Here is a 20,080-nt window from a genome sequence, read left to right on the forward strand (position 1 = left end):
ACAAATAGGAATTAAAGCCCCCCAAATAATGAGATGTGACAAAAAAGAGGAAATAGCAGAATAAAAAAAGAAGAAGGCGGTAAAATGGCGACAAAAGAACAATTTATTTGTTCCAGGTTTGTGGAGCTGGGGAGAGCAGATAACAGTACATTTTGGGAATAAAGCCGAAGCTTATGCTTTTATGTGATATCCCTGTTCATTGAAGAACGTCCTATGAAGAAATTCAGTTCCATTTCCCTCCTTTTGGAGGGGTGGCTCAATTCTGGCAGTCAAATTACTCCAGAAGGAAGAAGGCCTTGAGTTCCAGGGCCGAGTGCCAACATAGAGCCAAAACACACGTTGGGCAAGTCAGAGATTCCTGAAAATGTCATTCTAGGGCTGTTTTCAGGCCTGACCAGCATCCCCAAGATGTCCCTCTGACATGTTCAATGAAAGAATAAAAATTCACTGGGAATCCATTTGGTAACATCTGATGCAGTGGGATGTGGCCCATGAAAACTTTATGCCATATGGTCTGGAAGTTCTGGAAGATTTTTTGTTGGTTGATCATTGCCCCTTTCACAGACGCCTCTGTATTATCAACAACAACAACAACAACAACATTCATACTGCCCTTCAGGATAACTTAATGCCCATGCAGAGCAGTTTACAAAGTGTGTCATTATTATCCTCACAACAATATCACCCTGTGAGGTGAGTGGGGCTGAGAGAGCTCCAAGAAGCTGTGATTGACCCAAGGTCACCCAGCTGGCTTCAGGCGGAGGAGTAGGGAATCGAACCTGGCTCTCCAGATTAGAGTCCTGCTGCTCTTAACCACCACACCAAACTGTCTCTCAAGTGGAATGTGTTGAATGAGAAAGAAATCAATACCATGCCTGCTTTTCTCCACCATGTACTCAAGAGACCCCTTGTTCTTAGAAACAACACTGCAATATGCATCAGCCACATTTGGTTACATACACAGAAGTATATGCATGTTTGGCTCTGTGTGCATGATGTTCAGTAACAGAAAGAAGAGGGGCAGGGTAGTTGGCACCACTCCAGTTTCTGCCCCCCTTTCTGGTGCATGCATTCCTTCATAGATGAACCAGTGAACAGGGCTATCACGTCTCCAAAACTACAATTGTCCTTTTTGAAAAGACAATGCATGTACCTCTTTCTGTGTGGTCAAGAGTAAGAACAAGCTGGTGCAGCCAATTTTGTTTCTTTTTGGGGTTCACATGTTACTATTGTAGTCAGTTTCTCATTTTTGTTGCTCTCCTTGGTGGTAGTTGTGTTTCTGTCACATTGTTTTTGCATTATGCACCATTTTTAACTAACCAATGTAAAAATAGCATTGAAAAATGTATTTGTTATAGAAAAGAATGTTTAATGAGGAGAAATAGGTGCAAAAATAAGGTTTGCTTCTCACAAGGAAGAAATAAGGACATTCACATAAAACCGAATAGCTTTCAAAATTTGGTTTCATCCCTAGCCAACAGTCAAATTCGCATGGCGTCCGTCCGTCCGTCCGCCCGCCCGCCCGCCCGCCCGCCCGCCCGTCCGTCCGTCCGTCTGTCTGTCTGTCTGTCTGTCTGTCTGTCTGTCTGTCTGTCTATCTCATTTATTTATGTCATTTATAGTTCGCCTTTCTCACTGAGACTCAAGGTGGATTACATAGTGTGAGATTAGTACAATCAGTATCAAGGACATTTCCATGCAGGGTCAAGGATATTTCCATAAACAATGCCATAGGATTTTACAAAGACATAGCCTTAGCAAGCACCCAATACAGAGCTCAAGAATTGCTGAAACAGAACAATCAATTCTAGGACTGGCATTAGATAACATGAAGCACAGGTAGTATATAGGAGTACCTATTGAAAGCAACAGATGATATGCAAGGCAACATAGTGGTGAAGTCTATGGTCCCTAACTCATTAGCGAAGCATCTGAGACCCCCTCCCCATAATACTTCCCTCCTATCTGAGTAAAAAGGCTTTTTGAATAATATGGTTTTGCATCATTTGTGGAAAGCCAGGAGTGTGGGGCTCTCCTGACCTCCTCAGGCAGGCCGTTCCACAGGGTAGGGGCCACCACATGTGGAGCCCTAGTGGGACAAGTAGCTCCCCTGGGGCATTTCTGGTTAGGAAAATGATATGGGGGAAGGCTTAAGTGCCCTCTTCCTGTGTGTCACAGTCCTGATCTGTCACATGCCTGGGAACTAATACAATGAATAGACTTTTACAAAGTAAATATTTGCAATCCAGAGCACTAGTGTTTAGGATTGATTTTGAATTTTTAATTCTTGCTGTTTCAACCTGAAAACTCTAGTTTTTTTTTCAGTCTTGTGTCGATCCATCCCATGAATTTGCATTTGTACACTATTTTCTGTGTCCCCAAACTTACATTGCCTCTACAAAATACATATGTCGTTCAGCATTATTTTGCATCAGTAAATTAGCACTGTGCATGTATTCAATGTATATATGATATAGATTGCATATTCCACATAAACTGAATATAAAAATTGTATGACATACTTTCACAATACAAATGGACCTGAGAAAACATACAGTGGAAAATAAAGAATTTAAAATTTTGATGAAAATATAAATGAATATACAGAGAAACAAGATGCTCAGCTCAATAGTGGTCCTGTAGTCACAGTGGAACAAGTTTGGACTCAGATCCAAATAAGTCTTGGACTTGTAGTCACCAGGAGGAGGATGGGTGGGGAATAGAGTTGCCAGCTCTGGGTTGGGAAATTCCTGGAGATTTTGAGGGTGGAGCCTGGAGAGAGGAAGGGCCTCACTAGGGTATAATGCCATAGAGTCCACCTTCCAAAGCAGCCATTTTCTTCAGGGGAACTGATCTCTGTTGGCTGGAGATCGGTTGTAATTCTTGGAGATCTCCAGCTACCACCTGGACACTGTTAAGAATTGGCTTGAGTACCACCATTCTACTTTGGCCAAAAGGGACTGCAGGATTCCATCCATGGAATCCTCGGGACCTTCTACCAATTGGCTAGAGAGGATCAAATGACACTTCATGTCTGTGCTGTATTTAATTGGTGAAGGCTGTTTCATGCACCATCACCATTTCATACTGCAGTTATCAAGTGAGGAACATCAGAGAGGAACATATTTTCCTTGTCCCTTTATTGTTTCAGAATTTCTTTCAGTGCTGCATTTGCTTTCTCCTTGATTCCAGTTTAATATGGAGAACTTCAAAAATTTAATTCCAAAATAAGGGAATGCATATGTTACTTTCAGTTCCTTCAGCTCATTTGTATATATTTCTTCCTTACATTACCTTTTAAAATATAATTTTATTAAAGAGTTTTAAAAATACACATGCAAATTTAAAAAAAAGTGAAAAAAGTTTTTCTCTGCAGCAGATATTTGTATAAATACAGAATTCAAACTTGTACTCTTATTAGCATAAAGCTTCTCATTTTCTACAGACCTTTTCTTCCTGCCCCCACTTATAATTCAAAAGTCATCAATTCATTTTTTTTTTCAGTTTCATGCACAAAGTCAATAAAGGGCTCATTACTAATGCGCATGTGCACACTAATATACAGTAAGCAACCAGTGTTGATACAGCCACAGGTATTTCTGTAAGGTGGTTAATTGAGGTGCTCCTGTGAGTTGGTAAAACTCCATACAAAAAAAATCTTAATGCCACCACACATCCATTGCATTATGTTGCTTTTTTGCTATTTTTGTTACCAGTAAGCACGTGTTCAGTGGTAGCATAGAAAGGAAGAAAGATGGAAAGGAATAGAAGGAGATGGAAATTATGTCAAATGACAGATATATGGTGCTTTGTATACACTTCAGAATTCATTTTAAAAAAATTCTAGAACAATGTCGGATTCCCAGTGCATCAGTTCTGCTATAGAAAGAAGAAACTCCAAAATTCAGGACAAAAGTTGAATGAAGAGAATTTTGGAAGCATCCCTAACCCCCCCTCCCATTTTTAACATGAATGCTCAAGAGATATGTACATATGAGGCTAGATGAACACACGACATCTCTTATATGTGAAAAAATGTATACATAGATCTCTGGAAGCTCAGCAAGGTATAGAAAAAAGAATGAGATTTATCTACAGATGTTCTTGGCCTTCACACTGTGAAAGTCATCTAAATGACAGTTTATACCCACATTTTCCTGTCCTCCAGAAAAGCAGCAGTCCTATGTCTGCGCTCATCAGACATGTGCCATCCCATTCCATGAAATGGCCTCGTATGAACCCAGGCAGGAAGTTCAAAGCTAAAGCCAGTTGGGAGGAGGGGGGAAATGTTTCTCTTTACCTGGTAACAAATCAAGGGAGGAAAAGTTTCCAGCCCAGTGGCAGTTCCCTCCATTGCAGCAAATCTTTGCCAACATCTCCTTCCTGCACCCCACTGTTTTATATGGAGGGAAGGCGAGGAGATGTAACACATGAAACATTTTGTTTATAAAATGTCTACGGTCTTGTTTTATTTCCCCACATATATTTTTTCCCCCTTGCAATCTAGATAACGGATGACACCACAGAGCTTTCTATGCCTTCCGCAATAACGCCACCGCGAAAGCCTTTCGAGGGGTTATTAATAATAGATTGTGTTGATGAGTTTGGAATTTGGCAATAGACCCCCCACTGGAAAGACATTAACACCGCAGGACTAAGGAATCTCTCCCTAGCAAATCAGCAACTAAATGGCTTCCTTGATGGGCTTTGGGCATGAGAAACTCTTGAATGGTGTCTCCGGCAAGCCAGCATATGAAGTTATTTTGTTTTATGTAACCCCTGACTCTTTTTCTCCCCCTTTCTTTAATGCTCCCATTTGAGAGGAAAGGGTCATAATAAATTCTTTTTTCCTAAGTCATTCTTGCCAACTCACCTCCAACCCATCTTCCTTCAAGACAAAACAAAAATTAAAAGGACTTATCCATTTCATTTTCAAGGCTAGGTTGGTGTAAGCCAAAGCAGGGAATCATCTCTGTGTGGGATTTTTCAAAGAGTTGCTTCAAAGGACACTGTGGTGCTTCTATGAAATCCCAGCACAGAAGACAGTTTTGTGTTGGAAATAACATTGAAGTTACACATACATTATCAAGGCATTCATTGTGTCAGTTGGCTGTGGAAATAGTCTGAAAGCAATTCTACCGCTGAAGTTAAACAAGCTGGCCAGGATCCACCTGAGAAACATCTGTAAGCTGCTTGGAGTGTGTTAGAGGAAGAGTGGAAACCAAGAGAATATTTTTAATGCATCGTGATGATCTCACATAGGAATTTGGCTGTGGCATTCTAGTGAGTTGTGTACTTAGTGCAAAAAAGTATGTGTGTGCACAGTCCCTGTATGCATCAGTTTAAATGCGGGTTTCATCTTATTTCCTACACAAAACCTTATAAATTACATGTGCTGGGTGGCTCTGGTGCCCTCCTCACTCCCCTCCCCCAAACCAGGGTTAGCACCTTCTAGGGGGAAAAAAGAGAGGACCTGAATCTCAAGATTGTGCTGACATGCCTGACAAAGCAGTGAGAAAAAAACTTTAGGTCAGAAGGACAAACTGAGACTGGTTCCAAGAAGAAAGTCAGATAAGACAGGTTTGGGAAGTCTGTGGGGAATGAAGACCTGGACTCAGGACGATGAAAAGTGTAGCTAGAATAAGTAGGAGCAGAGAAAGGAAGCGAGTCTGTGAGCTGCGTGTGCCAACTGTTTTGTCATACAGGCAAATGCCTGGTCTACACACATGAAGTACATTTAGGGCAACCAGTCTCCAGGTGGTAGCTGGAGATCTCCCGGAATTACAACTGATATCCAGGTCACAGAGACAGTGCACCTGGAGAAAATGGCTGCTTTGGAGGGTGGACTTCGTGGAATTATACCTTTTCCTCCCCAAACCCTGTCTTCTCCAGGCTTCACACCCCAAATCTCCAGGAATTTCCCAACTTGGAGCTGGCAGCCCTAAGTACATTGTAGAGTTCTGAGGTGGTAGAATGGACTGCGTCATTTTAGACAGCAGATGGGGGAACCCCATTTTAATATTGCCTCTCTGCATGATGAAAACTATCACACCAGGCAGCAGGCTTGTCTAGACCCATTTTTAAAGGTTGTTTTCATTAGCATGGAGGAACTTTCCAAAAAGGCAAAGCAGGAATCAACAATGTGGTCCCCTAAAGAATCGTGCTGCATGTCTACAAAATCCTATCATGAAACACAGTTCAGTCTAGGAATTAACAGCTCGCCTGCATGTAAAGTTGCTGAGCAATCACAGTGGATAGGGATGGAACAAGATTCAGAGATTGGGCTTGCAAATGCAGAAGAATACGGTGGGAATGCAGTGACTGAATGGATTGCAACCACTTTAGATTGCTGGTGGAGGATCACATTTTGGAATGTTCTCCTATGTTAAAAACTCCCTGCAAGTACAAACCCAGCAGAGCAAGTGAAGAGAGTGGACCAGAAGGGAAAGAACATTCAGAGCTGGTATCTACCGCCTGCAGTCTAGCATGGAGCTCATAGATGCCCACGTGGCAGAGCAGCAGGGCCTATTGGTGATTCCATCACTTTGCCAGTTGAAAACATTGACTTTCTTGGTGGAAGCTCCAATTATATGAAAACTTCCTGCGGTGGTGAGGAGGTTCGCTTTTCATTTTCAAGAGGGGCTGAGGAGGGAGTATGGGTTAATGGCAGAGCAATGGCTTCACATGCAGAAAGTCCAAGATTCAAACCCTGGAGAATCCAGACCTTGAAAAGCCACTGCCTGTCGGAGAAGACAATACTGACCTTAATAGACCAATGGTTGGATTCACTATTAAGGTAGCTTTGCACGGCTAAAGGCTGTAAGACTTTTGAGTTTTCTGGGTCTTTTGGTGATTTGGCCACTGAAAAATTGAACAGTATGTTTAACTGTTGCTGTTTTTTTGGTATGTGATTCAGACTGATTTGAATGCCTGGATAGTGGTATACACATTTTCAAATAATTACTTCTTAAAAATAAAGTGATTTGCTCCCAAGGAGGCCCGTAGGTTTCCAAAAAGATGGAACAGCTCAAGGGTCAGGAGGGCTCTAGGCCAGCTTTTGGAAAGGCTGCTGTTTAAGGCTGTGGGTCTGAGGATGCTAACAGGAGCAAGAGTAGCAATTTGGGATGAGGATAAGGCGTCACGGCAAAACAACTGCTCTCACACACAAAAATTTTGTTGTGACTCTTTGTGTGGATTAGGCCCATTCCACTGAAGAAACTATACAAATGACAGCAACTTTTAATACTCAAATTCCATAGTGGCAGTGGAGAGTGCCCAAAAGTCATAGCTGACTTATGGCAACCCCTGCTGGGGTTTTCAAGGCAAGAGACTAAGGGCCAAGCTACAAGTGACGAATGACACTTGAACAGCAAGTGTATTTCTCCCTGTTCACTTGCCCTCCACTCAATCCACTTGCCATTCAAGTGTCATTCGTCACTTGTAGCTTGGCCCTAAGAGAGGTAGTTTGCCATTGTCTGCCTCTGCAACTGTTGACTTCACTGGAGGAATCCCATCCAATTACTAACCAAGGCCAACCCTGCTTAGCTTCTGAGATCTGACAAGATCAGGCTTACCTGGGCTATCCAGGTCAAGGCATTCAAATTCCATAGCCTTCTCAAAATAGTCAGTAAGAGGCTGTCATGTAAGATAAGGGGGCCATGCCCCTTCTGGATTCTCTGTAAAAAGAATGCTGAACAAAATACAATTACCTCGGTGAGGAAGCTGTTTTATATGCTCTAAAGTTGCAGAGCCACCTCTTGCCTAAGGGAAGAATTTCAAAAGGGAAATCAGCCCCACCTCCCTTATTTTAGATTGGATTTGATTGTTCTTCATATGTAACAAGCTTCCCAATTCTTTACACTGAGTGATGTGTCTGTTAGAAACAGTAATGGGCTGATTCTATACCAAAGATGTACCAAAGAGTTCCTTGACTTTCAGAGGTAAAAAGTGCCTACTTGGCATGCAGAAGGCCAGCGGTTCCTGTCACCAGCGATGAAAGGATGTTGGTAGCATTGCTGGGAAAGATGCTTTGCCTGAGACATTGAGAGAAGACAATTCAGAGCTCAATAAGGTTACAGTTATGACCCTGTTTTCATCTATAACAACAACAACAACAACAACAACAACATTTGATTTATATACCGCCCTTCAGGACAACTTAGATGCCCACTCAGAGCGGTTTACCAAGTATGTCATTATTATCCCCACAACAAACACCCTGTGAGGTGGGTGGGGCTGAGAGAGCTCCAGAGAACTGTGACTAGCCCAAGGTCACCCAGCTGGCTTCAAGTGGAGGAGTGGGGAATCAAACCTGGCTCTCCAGATTAGAGTCCTGTGCTCTTAACCACTACACCAATCTGGCTCTCTGTGAAAATATTGGAAACCAAGATTCTGTAGAGAGACCCTTGATTCTTAGATGAATACAAAAATGATAGCATTTCTGATGGTACTGATTAGGGTTGCAAACTGTGGCTTGAGGAATTCCTGGAAACTTGGGGTAGTGCCTGGGGAGGACAGAGTTTGTGGAGAGCAGGGAGTTCAGGGGTGTATGTGATGCCATAGGGCCAAACTACAAGTGACAAATGACACAGGTTGGACACTTGTCAGCTTCCCTCAAGTTTTGATGAGAAATGTAGGCAGCTTGGTGGAATGTTGGACAAGCGACAGTTGAAAAGTCCATTGGACAGCAGTACCTAATCATTTTGATTATGTATTATACTGACATTCGAGAGTGTTTTGATATTGTGAAGGCCAATGGCCATATACAATAAAATGAATCTGAATCTGAATCATCTGAATCTGAAGTTGCAAGACCAGGATGCCTACATTTCCCATCAAAACTTGAGGGAAGCTGACAAGTATCCAACCTGTGTCATTCGTCACTTGTAGCTTGGCCCTATGGCAAAACTGTAGAGTTTTTAACAATTCATAGAGAGGCATGATGTCACCTCTGGTCTTTTTCTGGAAGTAATGCCACAGTATCACCAATGGGGGATTTAATTTCTGTTCTCCCACTGGCTGCTGGAGTGCTAGTGGGCAATGTCCACTGGGGACAGGAAATGTGCCCCCAGTGGCATCCATACAGATAGGGTTGCCAGGCTGAACCTGGCAGCCAACGGGAGAGCTGGGAGCGGGAGCATGAGCGTGTGCAGTCTCAGCTATAACACTACATCACATCCGGGTAAAACCTGTAAGTGACATGGGGTAGCCCTAGGAATTGCTGTAAAACTTAATGGTAGAACCATACTGTTTCTGTAAGTTCATAAAGCTACCCTTTTTCACTTCTGTTTTGTTTTACCCAAAAGTGATATAGCAACATCAGTAATGTCCCTGGTTTAATTTTTTTTTCTCCCATTACTTCTAGGAGCAGCAGCAGGCAACACAGCTTGGCAGTAGGGGGTTGTTCACCATAGTAGAAGGCCTAGAACGCCTACCCACATACAACACCTGCTTGCAATGAGGCCTCCTGGTTTAGCCTCTTAAAGAGGCAGTATACAACACCTCCCCCAGAATGAAATCCCCCTTAAATCTAAAAGGGCATCCTGGCTCTTACCTAGGGTCATCAGGTCTCCCACTATGCCTCCTGCTGGCAATCTCCACTGCCATTCCATTAGCCATTAGCCATACATTTTAAAAATCTCTGTTAGTGTGATGGCAGAGCATTACTTCTGGGGAAAACCCTAAAGTGACAGCACAGAGCTCTAGAAATTGGGGTTGCCAACCTCCAGGTAGTGGCTGGAGATCCCCTGGAATTATAACTGGTCTCTAGGCCACAGAGATCAGTTCACCTGGAGAAAATGGCTACTTTGGGGAGTGGACTCTATGGAATTATGCCATGCCAAGGTCTTTTCCCTCCCCAAACCCCACTTTCTCCAGGTTTCACTCTCCAGATCTCCAGGAATTTCCCAACTTGGAGCTGGCAACCCAATCTAGAAATCATCAGAAACTCTACGGCAAAACAATAGTGTTTCTAGCAATTCCCAGGACAGTATGATGTCACTTTTTGAGAAGTGACATAATGCCTAGAAGTGACATAATGCCATCACACTGATACCCCTCCATATACCTGCCCTCCAGATTTCCCTACTGATACCACCACCAGTCTGAGCAGAAAGGTCTCTTTTTTCCTTTAAAAGAGACTAATCTAAGTAACATAATAAATTTTAATATATTTTTCTCTGTCAACCACTGGACCAGTAATTTGCATTTTCATCTTTTATAAAAATTCTTGGTGGCTGAACTTTACAGCTGATTTGGGGAGGAGTCATGGGTCACTGGTAGAGGATCTGCTTTGCATGCAGAAGGTTAATCCTTGGTAACCCCAGTTAAAATAACCAAGTGGACGACGGTGGAAAAAAAATCTCCATTTGAGATCCTGGAGAGTCTGAGTAGACTATAATGACCTTGATGGACCAACAGTTTGATTCATCATAAGGCAGGTTCATGTGTTTGTGTCGATCATGAAGGATGTGCAGCACAGGCCTTCCCCTAGACTGCGGTTGAAATCTGTGTGAACATGAACAAAAGGTGAGCTGAGCACATGAAGGCGTGCACACATTTCTCTGGACTGCAGCCATCACATTTAAGTCTGATTCAACAGTAGAGGCAGAATCAATCTTGCTGAGTCGACTATGTTTCTACAGAGTGGGGAGACGCAAAGCATCTAATTGCATTTGATATTCTCTTGGCCGTTGCAGTGCAGGTTTTTCAAATGCAGACAGAAAAGTCACTCGCACATCCTCGCCTCCTGAAGAGATTGTCCTCCTCCGCTGAAAAAGTTTAGCCTGAAACTACACTTCTCCCCAAAATAATTGCCACTCGTTAATCCATTAGGCTTTTTAATTGCAGCTGCAGTTTTTATAAATTCAGTTGGCGCCTTTAACTTTTTTTAAAAAAATCTAAAACATATATATAAAAAAAATATTTCCCTGGCTCCAGAGCAGATTAGAAGAAAATTGCTGCCATAATCTGTAATGTGCAATTGCTACTCTTGGAAGGAGCTGTGGGACTTGTAGGAGGGAGAGACTCATTTAGAATCCCAAAGGTGGAGCACGGCGAGGCAATATTGGGGACTTTGCAAATGAAGGATCGTTTTAATTCTCTTCTTGCGGCAATAATTTGATTCCTCATAAATTCTGCCATCAAAGTGCCTGGAGGGAAAGATGCCACGGAATCAGCATGAGCTATAGTGATAGAAGGGGGCAATGCTGATGAAAGGGTGAACATTAAACAGAGAACATAATCTGTTTCATCAGTGTTCGACTCACCAAAAAAACTCCAAATCCTTTGGCAATAATCTTGGGGGGGGGGTCTTATTTCTCTCAGAGCCAGGTTGCAGTCCAGCAACTGAGTCCTATGAGTTTAGCCAAGGCTTCCCACTGCGAGGCTATGCAGCGGTTTGCTCTGTACTGAGAAGCTGGTGGGGGTCTTTAAATCCCCCTCCCCAAAGTTTGTCTATCTGAGCCCATTACCCTTTTCACAAGAGAGACCAAATTTCTCAGAGACGCAAAGCATCTAATTGCATTTACAACTTGAAAATCCCCGTTTTGCTTCTCTTTTGTGTGAATTGTACTGGAGGGAGGGGAGGTCTTTATTTGGTACCTTGATCTGTTCCTCCATGCCAGATATTTTCCCCATGAAGTTTGCAAAAATTTTAACATTATTTTTTTGACAGTAACAGCATAAAAATGGTGTATGAGAAACAAACTAATTGGGAAGGCTAGCAACAAAAATGGCCAAACAATGTTTAGAAGTGAAAAGAAAGGGAGACATCGTATTTGTTTACCTCTGTTTTGCTCTTCCACTTGTACCAATTGAGAGTACTAGAAAATCTCTTGCTTGAAAGACGACTCGCCCTTCTTTTCTTCCATGGCTAGAACAACTTTACACAATACCTACCTGAACACACCTTAAACAGTGTCAGACCATTATATCATTTACCGTGCAATCCTAACAAGAGTTATTCCACTCTAAGCCCATTGTTTTCCATTTAGGACTGCACTGAATGTCTATTAATGTCAGCATTGCCTTCTTTAGGACTGCCAGCTCCAGGTTGGAAAATTCCTGGAGATTTGGGGGGGGGGGACACCTAGAAAGGTCAGGTTTGGCAGGGGGGAGGGACCTCAGCAGGGTACAATGGCATAGAGTCCACCCTCCAAAGAAGCCATTTTCTCTGGGGAAACTGATTTCTCCTGCCTGGAGATCAACTGTAATTCTGGGTGATCTCCAGGCCACACCTGAAGGTTGGCAACCCATGGTCTCAGAGGTTTTTCACATCACCTAGTGCTTGACCTTTTAAAAAAAAAACTGGAAATGCCAAGGATTGAACCTGGGACCTTTTACATGTGAAACTGTTGCTCTACCACTAAGTTACATCCCATCCTTTTGGTATAGCATCTCTGTGTTCCTTCAAATCCTGCCTCTGGCTTAAATTCTCCAAGCCAAACAACATGTGATTTAGATACCTATGCTATGAGTTCCAGACATGTGATCTAACCCTGAAAAAACATAAGTCAATGCATTTATGTGGGTCGTATAGATGGAGACAGAAGCTCTTCGAAAGAGGGTTTACTGCTTCCCCTGTGCCTTTCACTGATTGAAAACGCCTCCCTTCCCAAATGCTTTAAGCCATGGTAGGAGAAAAGACATGAACCTGTATTGTGTTTTTCCATATTTCTGGGGAGGCAGCTAAAAATCATCCCAATAAAAAGTAAATTGCATATGAGATTTATACTTACAAGTTAGTGGCCATTTTCACACTGCTTACCGGTCACAGAACATCACGCCAAGCTCCTGGAACAACAGCTTCTTCCTGGCATGATTTCATGCAAGAACTGCCGTTCTCACGCGAAATCGCACTGGGAAGATGCTGTCATTCCAGGAGCTTGGCGCGATGTTTCATGGCTGGTAAATAGTGTGAAAACAGCCAATGTCTGCCATCAGCTGTAATTTTTCTATGTGATATAATAAAAAAAAATGGACAGAGCCTTTTCTGAGGTAACAACTAATTTATGTAATTCCCTCCTTCAGATGCTTACACTGCTTTCCTTTAGATGACTGTTAAATACTTTATTTTTGACTCATACTTTTGATTTGGAAGATTTTTAAAGTGATTGATTACTTGTGGGTTTGTGCTGTTGTTTAATTATTTTCATTGTTTCAATGGGGAGGCATGGAATGGTTTAGGATAATTTTATATTATTATGTTGTCGTTTTGCTTTAAGTCACTTCTGTTGCACACTCTAAAAATGAACTTTTGAGGTGCAATAGTGACAGTTCAAAAAAAGATAAAGTGTGAACGAGATGTGTCTCAGCTATCAGAAATCTGGAAAACATTGGCCCGTATGATGAACAAGATTGATATCATCTGTCTTTGCATTAATATCTATGTGTTTAAGAAGGGGGAGGGTGGCAGCTGTCTGCATCTGTTTTTTTAAAAAATCAAACAAAAAGGTACTATGATATAAAATCCCACAAAATTTGACAATTTGTATTAGATTCAGTAAACTGGGCACAGATTAAACAAAGTTTAATAATATCCCATACAATATTGGTCATGCCATGAAATATGCCCAACTGGCTAGATTGGCCTCTTTTTATGACTCTGCCCTGTTTAGAGAACCTCTTGAACCGCACTTAATGTGAACGGCAAACCCAACACTGCACGGCAGTTATCTCTCCCCATGCAGTAAATGAGTTATAAGAAAACCATTACAGTCTATTTGCCCCACAAACAGGAGGAAATTAAAGACCCAGGCGAGGCGATTGAAAAGGTAAAGGTTAGGTTGTTAGGACATTATTATAAGAGTAAACAGTGCAGAACGGTGATTTGACGGAGGCGGAGCGGGGCCATATTTAAAAACAAGATAATAACCCAGGAGGCAATAAATCAGCCACCCCAAAAGAAATGCCAGATGGTTTGTGCCTTGATGTGGAAAAGTGCAATGGCCTCGTTTCAACTATGGAGGCAGATGTCTAGCTTCTTGGGAATATCCAAAGCACGTCATGGTTTTACAACCCCTTTTCCACTAGCAAAGATCTTCCTTTGCTGTTTAGGATGGAGATGAAAGTCTCCAAGGGCATTGTGCATGTTCAGGTCAACCAGGTTAAGAACCTGACAACATGCCTGTTGGATCAGTGTCAAACTTCAAGAAATATCCAGCATATCTCAGTATGCACAGTAAGCTCAGAGTGGCGTACATCAGTCATCTTCAACCTTTCCAGACCCAAGACCCACCTTTAACCCCTAGGTGGTAGCAGGTGACCCACTGAGCTACCAGCACATGATGTCACATGACAGGAAGGCAGACAGTATTCTGACCTCACTGGTCATGTGAGGACACTGGGATGGAGACCGGAAACACAAGTTGAGTACCAGGAAGTGTACCATAGAGAGGAACAAGCCAAGGCTAGAGCCACTGAGGAGTCTTCTCATTGCTAAGTGACCTTGCCTCTCTGTCCTGCTGCTTCTTTCATATTTAGAGTTGCCAGGTCCCTATACCCTCCTGGTGGGAGTGGGGGGGGGGGATCTGGCACTTACCTTGTGTCGGTGGTAAGGTCTTCTTCACTCCGGTGCCTGTGAGATGACATCACAACTGGAAGTGACATCATTGCACCACCCATGGGAGTGCTTCTGCGCTCTGTGCGGGGCTGATTCAGCCTGTATGGGGTGCAAATTGGCCCCAAATGAAATACAGGAACACTTCTGCCTCCAGCACAATGACGTCACTTCTGTAAGTGATGTTGCTGCACCTGTTGGGAGTGCGCGTATGGCGCGCATTCCTGAGGTGCCTGCCAGTGGCAGGCAACCTTCAGGAGCTCGTCACCTCCTGAAAACCACTGGCGAGTCAGCAAGCAAGGTGGCAAACCCCTGGAAGTTTATCTGCCACTGGCGGGCACCTCAGGAAACGATGCACTGTTTACTCTTATAATAATGTCCTAACAACCTAACCTTTACCTTTTCAATTGCGTTGCCTGGGTCTTTAATTTCCTCCTGTTTGCGGGGCAAATAGAAAAAGAAAACCAGGAGTTGGTGCAATCTTGCCTTCTCCATATGCACAATTAAGAGGAGGTCCTTACAAACAACAACAAAATTAAGAAAGTGACCTTATAAGACAGTGACCCTATAAAGGAGGGCGACCCTATTAAGTAGGGCCATCCCACCCCATCTCTTTCCTCTCCAGCTGGCAGAAGAAACAGCAGGGTCCAGAAATGACATCAGGCAATGTGCCAACATCATATCTGGGTCCTCCTGGGTCTGGAAAGATTGATGTGACAAAACTCCACATGTGATTGATGATGATGATGACGATGACGATGGCAACTACAACAACATTGCTCACCAGGACAACTTAACACCCACTCAGAGCGGTTTACAAATTGTGTAATTATCATCCCCATGACAATCACCCTGTGAGATGGGTGGGGCTGAGAAAGCTCTGGAGGAGCTGTGACTGACCCAAGGTCACCTAGCTGGCTTCAAGTGGAGAAGTGGGGAATCAAACCCGGGTCTCCAGATTAGAGTCCTGCTGCTCTTAACCACTACACCTAACATTCTAGAAATTCTATAGTAATACCATAAAATCTCTAGCGCATCACTTGATGCCCCTTTTCGCCCAGTTGCGATATCATCATGTAGCTGACATCATTTCTGCCCCTCACCCCACCCCCAAAGTTCCTGGGGATGTCAGAATGCTACAACCAGAGGCACCAGCCTCAGAACCCCAAAAGAAACACTACACGCTGTAGAATTATATACAGTTCTTATATAAATGCAATCAAAATTGTATATACAATGAAATGCAGTGAATAACAATAAATATACATCAAAATAGTCTCATCAATCGTCCATACGTTCTGACACTATATAAAGTCCAATCCAGATGGGCAAACCTTCAGTAAATACCAAGTTCAGTCATTTTATAATCCAAATTGTGGCCTGAATGTGCACCCAATCTCCCGGCCAGTTTTCTGGGTGCACATTTGATGTTTGGGATGAATGGGTGAATTGTCTCTATCGAAAAGAGTTGTGTGTTTAGATAGTATTGGGCAACATGATGTAAAAATGTCTGAACAACAGCCATCCATGAGGCTATCACAGAGAAGGCAGGAAGCAGCCAGGGCCCATCATGTCGGGATCCAGTTCCAGCCGAGAATCCCCTTCTTCTCAGAACATTTTTTACTGAATGACTTTGGTATTGGTGTTTTATTCCTGTGGTCTGTTTTAGAAACCAATTATGGATAAAAAGCAGGATTGTATATATTTATACAATCCTGCTTTTTATCCATAATTGTACAAGTGAGGAGGAGTCCGGCATGTTCTTGGGTGGGGGGGTGTCAAAAGAAGTTCCTCCTTCCTCAGTACTAGGATCCAATGCATAATCATCACTTGATGGTGCAGTCAACAAGTGATAAATGCACACAAGTGGGGGGGGGATCCTGAACCATGCCTTTTTTGTGAAAGAATAGACACCAACCAGTCAATTTCAAAAATAAGAGACCAGAAACATAAGCAACCAATTAATGTCTATCTGTGAAAGAAAATGGTAGATTCTGTAGTGCTTTGAAATAAAACAGAGTGGAAGGAGAGACTGTGAACGGTGTTTGTGCTTCTAAGTTGCAGGGGTTTGGTCTTGGACACATGCTTCCTTAGCTAGTCTTTTTGTTGCCATTTTCTGTGTCACACAAAGGGGGAAGGATCCCATCTATCAGTGGCATAATTCCTAAGTGGAACCTCCACATTTAGTGGCAGTGTACCTCTGAGTACCAGATTCTTGGGGTAAAAAGCTATGCTTGTCAACCAGTTAGTATTTTACTGCATGAAAATTAGAGGTACCCAAAATGTAAACATGCTTGCCATGCCATGATCGGGAAGAAACTCTCTGTACCATCATTATATGGTATTTCATACTCTCTCCACATCAAAAAGACATCATTTGTAGAAAACTAGTATGCCAATGAGATTTACCCTACTATATAAAAAGCAAGCCGTATTGGTGACAACTCACTTGTTATCCTTGTGCAGGCACACTGCTGACGACTCTGGCCTTTGCTTGCCTCTGGGAGGGGGCCCGCCGAATCAGTTTTCTAAAGCTTGTATTTTTTCACACAACGGGTGTTGTTTCTAGTTCTAGAATAACCGTCTTCTTGACTTACTAGTTATCTATGCGAAATGTTATTGCTTTATGTGGAGGTGTGTTTAAACTGGCTGTCTCCCCCTGCACACACCTGTATTCTGAAGTCCAAGAAGGCCTGTATCACATCCATCATTTCTTTCTTTTGCTGAGCAGTTGCTCCGATCCCCCATCTTATCCACCAAGACAATTTTTATGTTGTTTGGGGGGTGAGGGGGAAAGCATCAACGTCTGCTCAGGCCATCCATTTCCCCTTCTTGGATTTATTGCTTGGACTGAAACCTATTCCAGGGTGATCTGCTCAACTTCCCCACCAACCTCTGAGCAAGTTTATTGCCCTGCATTTAAAAACACTAGGCCATCTAATGAGCTGTGGTTTTGATCAAGAGATATCAAAGCAGGTCATTTGTCAAGCCCAGCTTCCTGTTGTGTGTTGTAGCTTCTTCTGTAAGAAAAAGACTAGCCGAGTCGAAGTGGATCCAGACATTGCTTTTCTGGGGCTGCCTACTCTTTTCTTAGCATGGGATGCCCCTGCTAAATGTGCTTTGTCTGTTTACAATGGAGGGAAGCAGGCCCTCATGAGTGCTCCAGATTTCATTCACTCATTGATTCATTCATTTAACCCCACTTTCCTCTCCATTGGGAACCCAAAGTGGCTTTCAACATCCTCCTCTCCATTTTATCCTCTCAACAACAACCTTGAGAGGTAGGTTAGATGGACAGTGACTGACCCAAGGTCACCTAGCCAGTTTCTATGGCAGAGTATGGATTCAAACCTGGCTTTCCCATATTCTAGCATGACACACTGACAACAGCACTGTGTTTTCCTGGAGTGGACTCCCCCTCTTAACTCTGCTCCCTTGTTCCAACAACAACGAAATGCAACTGGCTGCCACACTGCTTGAGACCACTGATGCCTAGCCTAGCGAATGAGCAAGGATAGCTGGAAACAGAGGGGGGTGGGGAGAGAGGGCACAGTAAGCGGCTGTCTCCAAGCCCAGAAGAAAAGTGACCTCCTTCATCTGCTGCTGGAATGAGGAAGGAGAGAAAGCATCACCTATAATGGTGATGCTGTTCTGTGCTGTGCACTACAGGATCCTCAATAAGGCAGGTCAAAGGGGCCCCAATCCTTCCATTGCTACACAGAGAAATGGTGCTTGCTGTCTTGCAGCAGCTCAGAAGCTGGCAGAGGGCCCTCCTACAAGGATCGGACCCCCAGCAGCTACCTAAAGATGACAGGGCCCAACGCCTGCTCTGTCCCTCACGCATACCAAAGGGTCAGGCAAGGCAATTTTGCTGTGGATATTTCTCTCTGCACCACTTTAAACTGAAATGAATTTGCTCCCTAAAACATCTTCCAATTTTCCTTGGACTTTGTGCTGAGTATTCATTGGATAGTTATTGGCTGTTTCAATAACTTTTCAAATAGCCAATGAATATCATATATTGATTTCAATGTTCGATATTTGACAAAAGATTTTTGATAGAATTTGATAGTAAGCAATGGCATGTAATGAATGGCATTTAGGATTTGCTTGCTAATGTGCAATGGGGTTTAATAATTGGCAATATTGGATGGCTCGCATGTAATATGTAATGTTTCACGACGTGTGATAGTTGAAAGGCAAGGGGATCTAATTCGCAAGGTGCTAAGAGATTGGTGGAGACGGTGGCAGTGGCAATGATGTCTCACGGGCAGTGATTGGCTTAGTTGCCTGCCTGTCACAGATGGGCTGGGCAATTACAAGGGCATTTGGCCAGGCTTGCAGGTGGGCCTTTGCTTACCGATGGCTGACCTGCTCTAATCTGCAGAATTCCTGCCTCCCATTGGCAGAGATCCTGCAGAAAGGGAATAGAAAAAGACCAAGCAGGGGCCTAGAAGAAGAGTATCTGGGGACCTGAAAAATTCGCCATAATAATTGGTACAGGAAGCAGCTTAAAACAATGAAAACAACCACCACCAATTGTCAGAGTGGATGACTCTGAACTAGTTGGACACAGCACAACTCACACGGTGCTAGAAAGTCTAATGCATTCACCAGCCTGATTGGTTCAATTGGTATATATCCCATAGATATACAAGGATGGAATCCTTGTGTATATATATATATATATTGTATATACATTGTATACATATATATACATTGTGTGTGTGTGTACACACACACAACATCATTGGTCATGAAAGAAATTTTCTATTTTATTTTTGAAATGCCATAAATGGGCCATTATCATGTTAACAGGGTTGCAGTCCGATCCAGGCCTGTCAGAACCTTTGGACCCCATGTATGAACCCGGTGAGGCTGTGCTTCGGTTCCCCCGCACTGTTCTGTCTAATTCTTCCCTTGTTCTCTTTCTTCCGACAGGTTGTTTGCTGCAAAGTGCAGCGGCTGCATGGAGAAGATCGCCCCAACGGAGTTTGTGATGAGAGCTCTGGAATGTGTTTATCACTTGAGTTGTTTCTGCTGCTGCGTCTGCGAACGGCAGTTGAGGAAAGGCGACGAGTTTGTTCTGAAGGAAGGGCAGCTGCTCTGCAAAAGTGATTATGAGAAGGAGAAAGATCTGTTGAGCTCCGTCAGTCCGGATGACTCCGATTCAGGTTGGTCCTGAATGGGATTGGATGCAGAAGGGGTGATTGCAATTTACCTGCTAGCAAAGATGCAGAAAACCCCTGGATTGTCCACAGACCCACCTGGGATGCAGCTGCCATTTCTATCATTACAACCAGGAGGGACAGGTCATTTAACACACAGGGAAAGCTTCTGGTAGGTCACTGCCCTGGAGGGCTGCTGTTGCCAGGAGCAAGAACAGCAAAACTCTAGTAATTCTGCAGAGACTGCTTGTTCCATAACTGGGGGCCACCACTGAGAAGGCTGTTGCTTCGGTGGCACTCCCCCATCTAACCTCTGAATCTCTTCTGTTTCCTTTTTATCCTTCACTTCCTCCCA

At 43.3% G+C, this 20,080-nt stretch overlaps 1 protein-coding gene across 1 annotated transcript in view; it reads left to right on the forward strand.

The window, feature by feature from the left end:
- LMX1B (LIM homeobox transcription factor 1 beta) overlaps positions 1-20,080 on the forward strand; it is a 193,465-nt gene that overhangs the window by 156,146 nt on the left and 17,239 nt on the right. The window contains exon 3 of the mRNA XM_054998539.1: positions 19,499-19,731. Coding sequence (XP_054854514.1) covers positions 19,499-19,731 — 233 coding nt within the window. The remainder of the gene's footprint in view (positions 1-19,498; positions 19,732-20,080) is intronic.

Source organism: Eublepharis macularius, chromosome 14 (assembly GCF_028583425.1).
Source record: "Eublepharis macularius isolate TG4126 chromosome 14, MPM_Emac_v1.0, whole genome shotgun sequence".
Taxonomy (NCBI): Eukaryota; Metazoa; Chordata; class Lepidosauria; order Squamata; family Eublepharidae; genus Eublepharis; species Eublepharis macularius.